The sequence below is a fragment of the Rhinolophus sinicus genome, linkage group LG01 (assembly GCF_036562045.2).
Source record: "Rhinolophus sinicus isolate RSC01 linkage group LG01, ASM3656204v1, whole genome shotgun sequence".
In the NCBI taxonomy this organism is placed as follows: Eukaryota; Metazoa; Chordata; class Mammalia; order Chiroptera; family Rhinolophidae; genus Rhinolophus; species Rhinolophus sinicus.
The window spans coordinates 186,654,549-186,670,745 of record NC_133751.1 but is presented as its reverse complement, the minus strand read 5'-3'; the positions used below and the strand labels follow the sequence as shown (position 1 = coordinate 186,670,745).

General features: G+C 33.2%; 1 protein-coding gene across 1 annotated transcript in view; it reads right to left on the bottom strand.

The window, feature by feature from the left end:
- The window catches only part of CPS1 (carbamoyl-phosphate synthase 1), a 117,964-nt gene that overhangs the window by 51,154 nt on the left and 50,613 nt on the right, over window positions 1-16,197 (bottom strand). The window contains exons 20-21 of the mRNA XM_019727014.2: window positions 12,655-12,831; window positions 9,074-9,192 (exon numbers count right to left, since the gene is read on the bottom strand). Of these exons, the coding sequence (XP_019582573.2) occupies window positions 9,074-9,192; window positions 12,655-12,831 (296 nt within the window). The remainder of the gene's footprint in view (window positions 1-9,073; window positions 9,193-12,654; window positions 12,832-16,197) is intronic.

The window sequence follows — 16,197 nt, the reverse complement described above, 5'->3', positions numbered from 1 at the left end:
GACTTTACATCTTGGACTATACATTTCTCAATTAATAATTTTGTGGGTCCCTTTGAGCAACAAGGAATTTTAATGCATTTTCCTCCATTTCAACTTCCATTCTTTGGCATGAAGAAATTCTGATTTTCACTTTCTACCAAGAATAGTTCTTCATTTATTTAACAGGCACAATATCATGGAAATATTATTGAGTGCTTACTCTATGGAAAGCCAATTTCCAAGAAAACATATGGTAAACAAAGAATTGGAAGCCAGTCATATCTGTTTCAGAACTCACACTATACTTTAGAATGGTAAACTCGATCCTGCATATACACAAATCAGCAAAAGCTCTTAAGAAAAGCTGATAATAAAAATATATTAAGACATGGTATTTAAAATTTGTCCTGATGGGATTTGCAATTTAATTGGAGGATGCTACTACCATACATGAATAATGACAGAACAATGAAATGAAACTGTGTGGGTCCAAATGTACACATTGAGCAAATAGATAATATCCACCTTAATTTCTGTTCCTAGATTCATTTCTTTATAAAAAGATTCTCGTTTTTGTGAAACATAGAAGAAATATAACAAAACAAGAGCAAACACAATTCGTCATGTCCTACGTAGACTTCATCCATTTACCTATTCCTCTTTCTCATTGCATATTTGGTCCTTATAGTCTAGCTACGACTCCTACCTCTCTATAATCAAATTTGGTGCACTTGCTCAAGTCTCTTCCTTTCTGCTCCCCTTAAATCATGCAATATTCTTGAAAGTGTCATTCTATTTTATTTGTTTTGATTTAAATTCTCTCTTCCTTTGGCTCCCATGTCACTGGGATATATTGAAGGAAAAATACTGTCCTCGGATTCCAAAAGTCCTGAACTCAAATCCTGGCTCAAACATGTACTACCTCTGAAATCTTAAAAGTTTACTTAAACACTCTGAGCTACTGTTTCATCTATTAAATATGGGGTAGAGATGCATACCTTCTAGGCACTCTTTAATTGAGACTTATATGAGATAACATACGCAAAGGTCTTAGAGCTTTTGTTTTTTGCCTCCATTAAGTTTTTATGGCTTTGAGTTTTTGCCTTTTGTTGGTCCATTAACAACATCCTGTCTTATATATAGCTACATGTATATACTTCATCTGCAAAAATATATTACAAACCCATTGAAGGCATGTTAATAACTACCAATTACTCATCAGCCAATGGCACTGGACCTAGTACCATGTCTAGCACATAGTAGGTACCCATTAAATGTTAATGGCTAAATAGATGAATATATAGCATTTTGTCTAAAGAGAAATGTCATCAAATAAATAATAACCCATCATGCTGATATCAGAGCTATTGACATAGGTACAATCTATTAATTCTTGACTATTAATAGACACATGCATACAAGTTATGAGTGTATGTTATTTTAAATCCACTTAAAATTTTTGGAACAAACGAACACGTAAGAATCAATACTAAGAAAATATATGAGTCATTACATGAACGATCTGAATATCACTCTAGAAACATTTTAAGTGCAACATTCATCTTGCCCATGCCAGAATCAAGTACTCTCTCACTTTCAAAATGCACAAGTATTTGTTAAAACTATGAAAAAATGATTTAAATAATGCATTCAAAGAAGGTTCTCAGAACATTAAACATTTGATGTAAAATTTTGTCATATCTGATTCAACAAATTAATTAAAAAGTTAATGAAGGTGTATCAAATCTATGACATCACCTACAATATCCTATCTTATCACATAAAGCATAAAATCAAATTTAAAATAAAATGTATTTTTGGCATGAGTTCACAGAGTCATGGAAATTCCCACAGCAATCCTCCTCTTTTATAGAGAGAAAATAACTTTATGTAGGCCTCAATTTTTAGTATTCTTGAAGAGATTCATTAGATAAGTGGTTTAGGGTATGAAGACTACAACCATAGAATGATAATATGTAGTAACTGACAAAAGTGTTTTACTTTAGAGTTAATCACACACAATATATATTCATCTAGCTGCATGGTTGCCTCATAAAATAAGAAAAGAGTGTTTTTCTTCTTTACTAGAGTAAAACTGAGATTTAGAAATACAGTATGAGTTGGTATTGAGGTCAAAGGACATAACCTATTTTCTGCAAATCAAATCAATGGGTTCCACTAAGTATCCAACCATCTCCATTCCTATTCTACATTCAAAATAATAGATGCTCATGTATTTAGTATATATTTGAATGTCCACAGACTAAAGTGAAGAAAACAATAACATATGCCACAAGCAAAGTATCACAAAAATTATAATATGCAGTATGTTATATATAGGAATATATGTATTTCTTCCCCTACATTAATTCTACATTTAATACACAACTAAAGTTTTTCATTGTTAATTTTTTCCTACCAGAAAGTATAAGTTATCATTAGAAAGAAACCCACTGGCTCTTCTGTGTCTTATATCTAAGTTCAACTTTTAGGTGACATTTTTCCCCAAAAAAACTTCAATCAAATATAAGCATAAAACGTTCTTGTCTGCTTTTGTCATGCTTCATGAACAAGTTAAATAAAAAGTCAATAGAAACTAACATGTGTAGGAGACGACATTCAAAGGGAGTATTCCAGCTAAGGTGACATCTGCATTATTACATCTGCCAGAAGTTTGTGACTGCAGGGAAATGGCCAACTTTACTGAGCTCAATTTAGCACTTGAATGCCCAAGTGGAACTCACCAGGCTTGCCCTAAATTGTTTCCCTAAGCCATAAGTACACCTATGATTTTTCAGCACTAACCAATGGATGTAGTTTATCACATTGAACACAGTGATGGTCCCATGAAAATTAGGCCCTTTGAAAGTACACTTACTCTTTTTTACTATGTTAAATCTAGCAGTAAGTGGCAGTGAAGGGGAAAGAGAATGTTGTTATCAGAATTAAAACAGTGAAAAAGAAAGAAAGAAAGAAAGAAAGAAAGAAAGAAAGAAAGAAAGAAAGAAAGAAAGAAAGAAAGAAAGAAAGAAAAGAAAGCAAGCAAGCCAGCCAGCCTATAGAATATTGAAAAAAGCAATTTGGGGATAATTTGTACAATCATCCATAGTAAATTAAGTTTATAATTAAAAATTAATAGAGAAATTGATCCAAATCTTAGCCTACTATACTTATATGGGATGAACTGGATCACAATGGTCATATCCCCTACTTTTGAACATCTGAAATGGATGAAACTATATTTTTTTTTAAATAGTTATCCACAATGTTGTTAACATAAGTAGCAGCACTGTACAAAAACAAAAAAACAGAGAGCAAAACGGACCATTCCAGGAAAATTGTTCAAATGGAATGAAATGCAAAAGAATACGCAATCATCATAAATGACAGGAAACTTCCATTTGATAGTTTAACATGGTACAGCACAAGCAGAGTCTGGTTGTCTTATTTAAGCAAGAAACTTGAAGGAAGAATTCAAAACTTAATTCAATTTAGTTTTATCCAAGAAAAGAACAAAATTATACAATTAAGCAGGTATAATAAAATCCTTGAGCTAGACATGTCAGTCAGAAATAGCTAAATACCCAGAAAAATCAAACGAAGGAAATGAAAAAGTTAAAAAGAATCACAGGCAGAAGATAATCAGATGCTCAAGACTGGCAATTGGCATGCTCACTTTTTTTTTTCTTGCTTGTTCACTTTTTTTTTAAGTATCTCTATTGCATCTCAATCTAAAATCCTTAGTCCAACTTGATATAAATAAAAATATTTGGAGCGTAATGTCCTGAACTAGTTCCTGCTCACAAACAAGACTTAATATAGCTGACTTCCTTTCTTACTTACAGCAAAAGGGGTTACGCTGAGAGATCCTTGTGCCTGTGCTTATCAATTAATTACTAATATAAGTGAAACTTTATAATATGTGCTGGTTCTGTGGTAATAAGACTATCATCCTTTTATTGTCTACTATTATTATATTGAAAGTGTCTGTTATATATAGTCTTACTTCATCCAGATGTTATATATAATTCACCTTTCCATACACCTAAACATATATGTATGTGTATATTCATATATACATATACATATGGATATACATATGTATGGATATACATTTATGTATATGTGTGTATATATGTATTTACCTGTGTAGACATATATACACATACACACATATATCATATAGGGATTAAATATCAAATATCTTAGGCTCTGGAGTACTGCTCAAGTTTGATCTCAGTTCTGTTGTTTATTAGCATGTGATATCAAGGAACTTGCTAAATATCTCAGTGCCTCAGTTTACTATCTATAAAATCAGGATAATTATTATCTTTCTTAGGTTGTATTAAATGAAATAATGTGCTTAGAAATGTGCCTACTATGTAGTTGATAAATTTGGTGGTTATTATTTTACACTTGGAAGGCATTCAGAATTGTATGATTGAATCAAATTTAACTCTCTGTATTAACAGATAGAATTGTAAATTATTTTGTTACTTTAAGGAATCAGCTATATCAGGAGAACCTAGCTGATGAAGACATTTCACATATTTATTTGATTTATGGTACTTGCAATTCTTCCTTCCAGGCCAGATTTATTTGCATGATCAAAGTTGAATCTGTCGATGTAGTAATGGAGGAAAGGACTATAGGTAAGATTTTTGTAGTTTTTGATAGAGGAAAATAAGCATATTTCCTTCTGGTAAGTATTGATGAAAATGCTACATATGATGAGCCTTTATGTGTGAGTCAGTGTTGGTAGGGTAAGTAAATATGGAGAAAATAGGAATATTAAAGTTTGGCTAGCTCAGTAGTGAAGCCTAATGGATAAGACTTATGCAAATGTACCTCCACTAAAAATTCTGACAGACTTAACTTTTCTTAACTTCTTGCAAAGTGATCTGGTAGCATGATGTTAATAGATCAAACATCTAAATCCCAATGCCTATACATAATAAGCATTGGAATCTCACATGATACATCTCACATCATACTGAGTAAAGAAAAACTTTCCAAATCCTAAAGAAATCTACTGTAAAATATATTATCACTTTAGGTCGATTAATACCACTGTATCAGTTTATAAATTGGGGAACTGCCTGGAACAGTCAACTTTCCTAGCATGCCCTTGGGCAGCAATAAATTGTTTAAGAGGAAAAGGAGAAAGTCAGTGAACTCAAGTGGGGAAGAAAAATTTTTTGTTGAAGCTGTCTGAATAATGGTTATCAACCTAACTTGGTAAGGATGGATATTGCTCTGGGAGTCTCGAGGGGGTTGCCATTTCTATGCTCATGTATTGAAAATGGCAAACTGAGTTCTAATGGGTGCACATACTCAGAGCCAGGATGCTGTGTGGATTACTCTAACAGCCATCTAATTTGTCTCATCACCCTAAAGAAGGCTGGGATTGCATTCATCATCCTCAGCGTGATACATGTTTATCTCCACTCTTCAAGAAAAGGGATTTCTTACAGTAATTTCCACTTTCTCAGAGACATGGAAAACTCATCAGTTATTTCTTTAATGCTGACCTTGTTACAATCATTGTTTTGTTTTCCCCACTCCAGTCTGTGAACATTGACATATAGACTGAATATGTGGGTATATTCAATTTGGGAGTCAAGTTCTACGCTTCATTTCAGGTAAATACAAGTTATAGACCACCTGTCAATTTGAGTGATATTCTCATCCTCTGCTAGTGAATGTGTTTATTACATATTAGAAGAATTTTAGCATGATTAACAACTGTAGAGTGAGAATTTGTGTTTATTAGCCTAATGGAGTGCTATCGATCTTATCATAAGAGTAGCATTTGCATTATGAGTTATCATTGCTTCCTTTAAAACAGTAAGTCTGGTATTAACACAAGTAACCATTCATCATAAAGAAGATTAAGAAATGATACATTGCAAAATATATAAGCAGATGCAAATTATGACTGAAAATGAGTCTTTAAATGCATCTATGTAAAATCATAAAATACTCTTCATTATAACAAGTAGCATTTTCATTTTCGGGAGAAAGAAGGAAAACCTTCTTGGGCACTCAGTACATGCCAGATGTCCTTTACACTCATATCATTTAAGCTTCACAAACGATAAACTAGTAGCAGGAAGAATATGACGCTAGAGAAGCCAATCTATCTGATTGGGTTCACAGTCTGTGCTCCTTCCAGCGCACAAAGAAGGAACCAGGTAAAACTTAACGCCCATCTAGCATTCTATATTTTATCCTCTCTTTAAGTTTCTCTTTATCTCTCAGTTGAGATTTTCATTGCCTATTTTCCCAGGAACCTATAAGAAAAGTGCAAAGGGACCTGGGCACATTGGAACCAGAGATATGTTGAGGCAAGAGAATGTTGGGGTCCTTCCAAATCACACCAAATAAATAGCTACCTCCTGGGCCTATACCTAAAGCCAACCTTTCCAACACTGAAACAGTTGAGACCTTGAAACAAAGCGTACCACAAATAAATGCAAGTGAAAAAGAACAAGTGATCTTAACCTATATCTGAACTGGCAATACATAATTCAGCCATATAATGCTAACTGTTAATAGAGAGATACCATTACTATTGGAGCTATATATGACTTGATGAGTAAGCCTCCCTGGATATTTAGAGACTGAGTAAACGCAGACATCATCAAAAAAGCAGAAGCTGCTAATGGTGAAGATAATCAAAATAGGGCAAGAAAGTTCAAGTCCTACACACACACCATCAGCTGCGATGTTCTTTCAACTTCAGACCCCTACGTGCCACAGAATGATTGACACAGGTAGCTTCAGTGGCCATCTATTTTTTTTGTTGTTTTGCTTTTTTGTTTTTGTTTTTGTTTTCATTTCATTTTTTAATTAGTTTCAGGTCTACAAAACAATGTAATAGTTAGACATTTATACCCCTCACAAAGTGATAGCCCCCCTGCCCCAATCTACTACCCCTCTGATATCGTATACAGCTATTCCAATTCCACTGACTCTATTCCCTATGCTGTACTCCATATCCTGTGACTATATATATATATATATATATGTAAAATTATAGTCAACATTCATTATTATTCAGCTTCAGCTTCAGGTGTACACTGCAGTGGTCAGGCATCTACACCGTCCATGAAGTGGCCATCTATTTTTATTTTATTTATTGAACACCTCTAAATAACAATCATTATCAAATTGCCATGTGTGCATCTAGAACACTCCACAAAGAAATAAATCACACAGTAAAGTATCACTCAAAGAACAATAAATTCAGGGTTTAGGTTTACTAACACAATGAATCTGTTGAGTTCTTAAAAAAAGAGATAATTTTAAGTATAATTTCTTAGAATCTTTTAAATTATGAATAGCTTTATATAAAAAGGGTTTGATGTAGATAATTATGAACAATAGGAAATATATTTACAAATATACTTATGCAAGAAAATGAAGACTGAAAATGTCAAATGATCAGCAAATAAATGCAACAGGATGTGGAAATCAGAAAGATATAGGTGACCTGTAACAGTGACTGGTTCTAATCCTCCAAGGACCTTTATCACTATCAATATACAGTTATTTCTGCTTAGCTAGAATCTCAACCTGCCTTCTGGTTGTAACAAAAAAACTATTCAATTAAAACATCGAATTTGTCCAAAAATCAGAATGTTTATCAAGTGGAAATTTAAATCACAATAACATCTGCTATTTTTCACTCCAGGTCTCTTCCATTGCTACAACTGGCATATGTATGTTTCTAGCACCCTCATGTGGTTTAACTGGAGCGGTTTCATAGACATTTAAAATCAGTTTTCTGAAACTGAAAACAGTGGAACAGACTATATAACTCAACATGGAAGTTCTGCGGGCAGCATAAACCAAGAAAGGAAACCCCAAGTCAGCAAAATTGTAAGATGAATGTATAGGCTTGACTCTTAACTAACTTGCTATCTACTGTTCATTTTATGTGATCACTAGAAAGGATGACTTACAAGCAAGATTGGAAAATGCCAGTTTTTACAACCAATCATTTGTTGTAGGCAATTGTTGAATATATGAAAAAGAACCTCATTTTTCTCAAAAACAAAAGCAAATGTGTTTAGTGCCTAGTTTGTATGCATCTTGTTTAGATAAACAAAACAACCCAAGTATATGTCGCAGTCACTAAATAGTTGAGAAATCAAGGCTGTGAGATCTTCCACTATCCTCAACCACATTTTTAATGATTGATTTTTCTACATTTTCTCAATTTATACAAACAAAAATTTTCCCCCTCTCTAAATATATGCTTAGTCTTAAAGGTGAGACTTCTTTCCAATAGTACTGTATTTCAGAGCCCTCTTAAAGGGAAGAAGCTAAAGAGGATTATACTTTATCCCTTATATTGATAATAAATGCTCCTCTTATAAAAAATACATTTTTAAAACCTACCTGTGATTTCATAACTCAAGGTGCCCCAACAGTCTTTCCACAAAAAATTAGAAAGTAGATCTTAAACCACTGACATTATTAGAATAGTCTGTACATGAAATGAAATTTTTAAAATAATTGGCCATGAAGGAGATAAAAATGTAAATTAGTAAGAGGTAAAGAGTCCACCAACAGAAACTTGAATTGGCTTATTTGTATGCTGAACTGGAAGTCCAAATGTTAAAAATCTCAGTAGAATGCAAGAGAAATACATATGCTCATCAATATACAGCAATGTGTAGGTTGATATTAAAAAAGAGAAGTAGTCTTTAGAACTCAGAAAATGTATAGAAAACAGGAATATTACTTTATTGATTATTCCGTTTAAATCAAGGTAATGTTTGATAATTAAATAGCACATGAATTCATAAATGTGGACTGATTTTCAAAATTCAAAGACCTAATAAAAACATCACTATTTTTGACGGCAAGGCTGGGGGTAAAAGACAGTTCAAATAGTAATAGATACCTTTCAATAGGTAAGCATCTAAAAACTACCATTTCTTCTGGTTATGGCTACTGCGTTCCAACTTTGGCACCACTTACCTCGTTGAAGCACAATTTTGGTTGAATGCTTAAGGGTAAGAGGAAGACTATTCAAGAATTGCATGGAAGATATCGGAGTTTAACCAGAGCCATACTGCCTTACCTGTTGAGCCCCTTCAGTGTTTTTTCCATGTTTAAAATGTCACGCATCTTAAACAAAAACCACTTGTCAATGGATGTGAGCTTCATAACCTCTTCAAGGGACATGTTGTCTTCCAAGGCCTGCCAAAGGAAAAAAAGATACTTATCTTTGGCAAACATTTTATAAACATCTATTTGATTGAAAACATACAGCAGCCATTCCCCTCCATGTCATTCACAGAGCCTGAGGCTACAGACTGAAACATGGAAGTGATATAATATCATTGATTGATGTCGTTCCCAATAAACCTACAGATACTATCAACTATATCCATAATGGCAATACAGAGGAGGTGCCCATGGTTAATCAAAGCCATGTGTGCTCAGAAAACCCCCCTAACAAGCTCGGCTTCCTGCTCTTTATAGGACCAGGTTACCAGTTATAGCCTAAATTTGGGACATCTCTTTGGAATTGAAAGGAATCTCTTGAAACTACAGTTAAACCAAATAGGTAAGAAAATGTAGAATCGTTATAATGAGCATCTAATTTGTATTTTGGATAATTACCCATTAGCAAATAGCATACTTGTATCACCTCATTCCACATTCACACAAACTAGTCAGTGAAAATGTATGGATCAAATCTGGACTTATGTTATTTCTCTAGAATACACAATCATAGAAGACTTCAAACAAAAACTATTTGCATCAGTTACTATGACTTTTGTGCTAAGATAGGCATTTTACAAAATGCTAATATAGTCCAAAACAATGTAATAATAATTTCAGTCTTTTTCTGAAGCTTACTTTAGCAATTTCTGAAAAGCAAAATTACAACTATGAGTCATTAGGCTGCGTAGATAAGGCAACCGAAAGAAGAGGTAAACTTTCAAAACCAAAACCTTCATCTTTAAAACACTTCTACTCTTATTATTTATTTTATATAATATAAATATGTATATGTAACATAAAATATATATAATATAAAATAAAGAATATATGTTATATATATTCCTTGTTATAAATCAAATCTATATTTTATGTATACATATGTACATATATATACATATATACACATATATATCAAATGAAAAACAGTGATGAGATAATATTTCAAATCAGCATATTTTAGAATGGCACACTATATTTTTATATCCCATTAAAAATATATGTAATTAGTAACTCTGTTGTTATGTGTCAACCTAGGGATCTTAATTTTTTTTTTTTAATTTTTACTTAGCTCTAGTATCAGAGAGATCATAATTATAGGTGTTGAGATATAGTATAGCTCATAATTTTTTTACTAGAATAAGATGATATCTAATGGGAATACTCAAATACTCAAATATCTAATGTTCACTTCATAAGTCTGTTTATGTTTCTTTTGTTTAATTATCCCTATAGTTATAGCCTGGTCCCCAAATACTTAATATTCTGTCTTATTTTCCAAGTGATTAAGACACAACTGTTGGCCATCAACACTGTGAGGGGGACAGAACCTGAAATCAGCTCACTTTTGATAGAACAAAGGACGGTTTCACACAATCACACCTAGTAATCGCCTTGCAATTGACAGAGGACCTAAAATCCTGTAACCATTTCACAGTGAGGAAGGACAAATATAGTCACATCTGCAATCTCAAACACAAAACAAGATCCTGCCCATCTTGGGACTTCATCTTCAAACACTGCAGCCTCACCATGACACACGGCTGTAATGAAGTTCATGACGACTCCAAGCAAGTTTGAGGTGACTCTAATGTTCCCCAAATAAAAAATAATGCCCTGTTTTCTCCCCAAATCAAAAGAGGTGATGATCCAGTCATCCTGAAATAAGACTGCTGCAAAAAGAAGGCCTCAGAGCAAGTTGCCCTTTTCTAAGAATTATGAAAGCAAGCGAAGATTTACACACTCCCTTCACTCTTTTTCGCCTTCAGCCCTCCACAGTTCTTACACTCTTTGTCAAAATCACCATGCTCTTGGTTGCTGTGGAAATGAACAGTAATGATGACCTCTAACAAACAGAAATCAGTTCCTTCTCCCGGCACTCTGGCAGACAATAACTTATACCTCAGACCCTGTACCTCTAGCTTTTATATAGGGTACTCTGTGCAAGAAAGAATCTCCACACATTTCCCCTGAATTCACATCCTTTATAAGTCTGTTAGAAAAGAATGAGAGATTTGTTTGAGTTTTACAGCCTTGCTGAGAACTTGGAAATACTTCCCTTTTTCATCTGCCTCAAAATGGCAGAAGCATGATAGCTAGACTTAAAGAAAAAATCTATTTACTGCCCTTTGTCTGGAAAAAATATATATGTATATAGCCATACACATATGCATATGGATGTGGTAGGTTGCATTTTAAACAAAAGACTGAAACAGGAGCAATAAAGAAGGTGAAATGGCTTTCTATAGTAAGCTTTCATTACTACTCTCTACCACCCCCACCACCACAGAAAAATGTTAATTCTCTATTACCTTGAAATTCAATACTGAGAAATGTCTATCAACAGATACTAGCACATCCCAGAATTTCAACTGGGATTAAATATGCCGCATTTAGAAACCATAAAGGTGAGAAGTGTATACATTATATGTAATGAAGGAAATATTCTCTCCTTTTCTTTCTCTCTGCAGGACTCTGAATATACGGACATAAAAGTTGCAGTGGGTTCAGAATCACTCACAGCATTTTTCTATTGTGACAAAGGCAAATTACAAAGACAGATTCCCCTTTTAAAGACAAAATTCATATTTTCACTCACTCGTCCCACATATGCACACGCACATATAAAATGGGCAGTGGGGCTTTGTAGCTCCAGTGTGGTGTGACACTGTTGGAGGATTAATGCCTAAGCTTCCTTAAATGTCAAAAAGCCATTCAGGGATTTCTGATCAGACAGATCCCAGCTGCCCAAGTCACCTTTTATAAAATCAGATAAGCTGAAACTTCAAAACTCTAAGCATAGTAAACATGAAAGGAGATTAATATGGCATTTAATTTGCATAAAAGGGAACTAGTGAGTGGAAGTGAAAAATGTGGGCTTTTTTGTTCTAACAGTAAGACCAATAAAATAATTACAGAGAAAAGCCTATAATCATGGAAGTTCTTTGTAGTCTGTTGTTGCTTAAACACAAAGAAGCAAATAAGTAAAAGAGTATTCTAGAGTCTTAGATCACCCGTAATAAGTGATAATATTTTATGCATCCTCCTTTTTAAAATACAATTTTACACATTTTCAAGGAACAAGTAATGAGAGTTATAGGAAGTGACAAGCCAATATTACCAAATCTACTTAAGAGTATTGATACTCTATATACTAAACAGGAGGATCATTCTATCTATGTGATCATCCCTTAAAACTGCAATGTGTCCTGAAGTCCTGGCTTCAAGTCAAATAAAAAAGGGTAATTTTTCGTTAATTAGAGGGTAATTTTTAGTTAATAATATGAGTCTCCAGTTTCATATTATTGAAGATAATTAAAATTTTTCCCAAAATCCCTGAATTTCAGATCACTTAGTGATTCAGTTTTATTTTAAAGTCCAGGCAGACTATATTTTGAAAAAAATAGTAGCTCTGGGCCCCTTGTCATATATTACCTTGGCAATGGCATAGATGCGGGTGCTGGATGGCTCAGCCAGCTCTCTTTTGAGATCTAGGTTCGATGGCCATTCTTTGTTCATTGGGAGCTGGGAAGTGAAACCATTTATAGAAGGGTGGCACATCCTTAAAGCCTTCTGGAAACTCTCCTCAAAGGTGCGACCAATAGCCATGACCTGTAATACACATTTAAGAACTCTTACTTAAAAAAAAGAACTTACTTTCTTTTTTTTTAATTTGTAACAGAACTAGAAAAGGAATGTTTTTCAGAAAAGATTTAGGAATGAGACATGTATCACAAGAACACTACTTAAATTTAGGTGTTATTTTTCTTTCGCTCTCCTTTTCTCTATGGTTTTGATATAACGAGTCTTCAATATTAGGTCAGTCTTCTACCACTTAGGGAATTTAGCTATATTTCCTGAGACTGATGAGGAAATCACCTGTACCTAACTAGGACCTTAGTATTAAAATAAGGAATCTGTGGCAGAGCATATAGACTTTTGTGCAAATATCTTTTTAGAATCGAAAGCAAATGAAGAGAAACCAGACATATATTAGCACAAAAAAAGAACTACTTCTAAACAGGTATCAGTCAGTGTCCAAGACAGGTTGGCTTTCTATATTAACTAAGCATCAATATTAATAGAACCTTGAGAATAATAACAAATACCAAATACTGACAGATTCAGATTTTGAGTGTAGGTAGAAACTAAATTCCCCGTGACAAATTCAAAACATCTTCCCACAATCTTCACAGCTGATTGTACACTAATCAATTAGAAAAACCATGTAGAGATTTACTTTGGACAAGTTACAAGTCAAAACTAAACTTAAATTGACTTTGAAGCCTACCCAGTTATTTTCAGTGGATAAACACAATCTTTGAATCTTTCCATAAAATAATAGATTGTTATGCATTTTGGGTCTCCAATTTAAAATAATAACAGTCATAACCCTGTCGTCAGTAAACTTTCATGATTCCTCAAATAGACCTGAATTCTGATGAATGTCAATTTAGTAAACTTTCATGTCAATTGTGTGACAAGATACATATTCAAAGATTACAAAAGCCAAACAGGTAACCTTTTCACACTGCTCCAAATTTAATTAGAAATAAGGTAAGATTCTCAAAAGCCAGAATAAATAAAATGTTAGTCCAATTCAGATATGCAATTTTACAGGCATAGTGGTATTTGAAGATTTAGAAAATATCTTTATAGCTTTGCTAGCCTAGGCATGGGAGAGAGTGCCAGAAATAAGATGTTTTATGGCACTATCAAATTAAGAAAATATTTTTGGAATATTTAATAAAATATGTAAGTATTACATTTTTTAAAGTTGGCCCTAAAGTATTCATAACTAGTTCTATAAGTGACTCACCATACATTTGCATTATTATTTAAGTACACTGTACATGATGGTATATGGAATAAATGCAATAAAAGAGAAGCAAACCTGCCTATATATTAATAAAGGAATATTTAACTGTGTTTGCTCAAATTTCTGCTTTTTAATACTTTATATTATTAAAATTCACATTCATTAAGTAAAAATTTCACAATTTTTTTAGTGGAATAGCTATTATGCATCCCCTTACTAAACTCCATTGTATTCTAACAGCATCTGTATATAAATAGTACTATATTTTGACTTTTACCACCGTTTAATTCATATTATATTTGGTTCAGTTTATATATTCTGAACTTATCAACTACCAATAATGTCTCACAATTAACATCTGATTCACTGTTTTATCCTTCCAGTGCCTTGCATGAAGTAAGATCTCAGGAAATGTTTACTAACTTGAGTTGAATTAAATGTAATGTGTTAAAATTAACTGACAACAAAAATCCCATAGATAATGAACTTTAAATAAAAACATAAAATTATCTCATATTCTTCGGAGCTCCTACTGTGAATATTTGAAAAGGGATACTTCACACAAAAAGTAAACTAAATGACAGTTGTTTATTTGACAGAAACACTACCAACAAGACTTTTCATGGTATTTAAGTTCTAATTCTATTATGTACCTCGAAGCATGATGGAAAAAATAAGATTTAAAACAACTATGAAGGAAGGAAAACTACCACTTGTCTTTTATAAGTAGTAAGACATTTTCATTTAAAAGGTCAAGTTGTTCCTTCCCTATCAATTACTTTAAAATATTCCCTTAATGTCTTGGAAAGTAAGGAAACCAAAATAGTAATAGTTCAGCCTTTCACATGTGAATATGGTTAATCAGTAAAATGTCTTTTTTTTCCCTTTTTCCCCTGCATTGGTGATGGATTTAAGCTGTATTTCCTGTGATTAGTGGCATGCATTTCTGAAATGGCCAGTCTGAGTTTAGGCTATAATTTATGTCATGGGACAAATGAAGTCCAATATAGAACAATAGGTTGTAAATAGTTTTTGCTCTTGCTTAAACACCTAGACATAGAGCTCCTACATTGATCATAAAGAGACAGAGATAAAATAAAGTAAAAGAGATAGATAGATGATAGATTGATAGATAGATGATACATGATAGATAGATAGATGATAGGTAGAGAGAGAGAGAGAGAGAGAGAGAGAGAGAGAGATTGAGATTCGTGCATACTGCTGGTATTCAAAAATTCTACCCATAAATAATGGAAATAATACTGACGCAATACTTTTATTGGAAGTGTGCTATGAATCTACCTTAAAAGACATTACCAAACATTTACATGTATTAATCCTAAACCTTATAAGAACCCCACAAAGTAGGTATTACCATCTCCATTTTTCAGATGGAGGACCTGAGACTCAGTGTTTTGCATGAGTGTTTCTAGGTAGTAAGTGGCAACACCAAAAGTAAAACCCAAGTTTGCCTGGTTCCAAGGCTCATGCTCTCTCTACTATGCTAAGCCTCCTGGTTGCAAAGTGAAATGACCCCTCAGTGGGGGAGGCAAGAGACTGAATCTCAGAGATAGGGATCTGAATTCATTTCTTTACTCCTGCACAAGGAGCATTGTTTCTTTGAAGATGGAATAATCAAAAGCTAATTTAACTTAAAATAGAACATTATGTAAAATTGAAAAATGCTAAAAGCTTAGAACATTTCAGAATAATAAAAGGGGACTGAATATTCCAACATGCTCTTCTCAATTTGAGCTACAAGGGCCATGAGAGATCTTCTAGTCCAGCTCCTTTCTTTTCTTTTATTGATGTGAAAAGTGAGGTCTGCAGAGGTCACAGCCACAACTGGCATAAATAGACTAAAGTTGAATTCTTAACCTCAGTTGAGTGATCTTTTTGTACACCATGTTGTCTTTTATATCATTTTATTTTCTTGAATTAGTTATAACATATATAACAATTCAGTTATATAAATATAAATGTGTTTTTACATTGCATGTGTATATGTTATATACCCACATATATAGTCTCTCCTTTTTAATGCTCTTAGAATGCTAGAATGTGTAGATGCTCTTACAATCCATTAAACAGTCATTTAGCAAGTGCCTTATGTTAATAGTCCAATAGAGAGAGATGTCGAAAAACTAGGAAGGAAATGA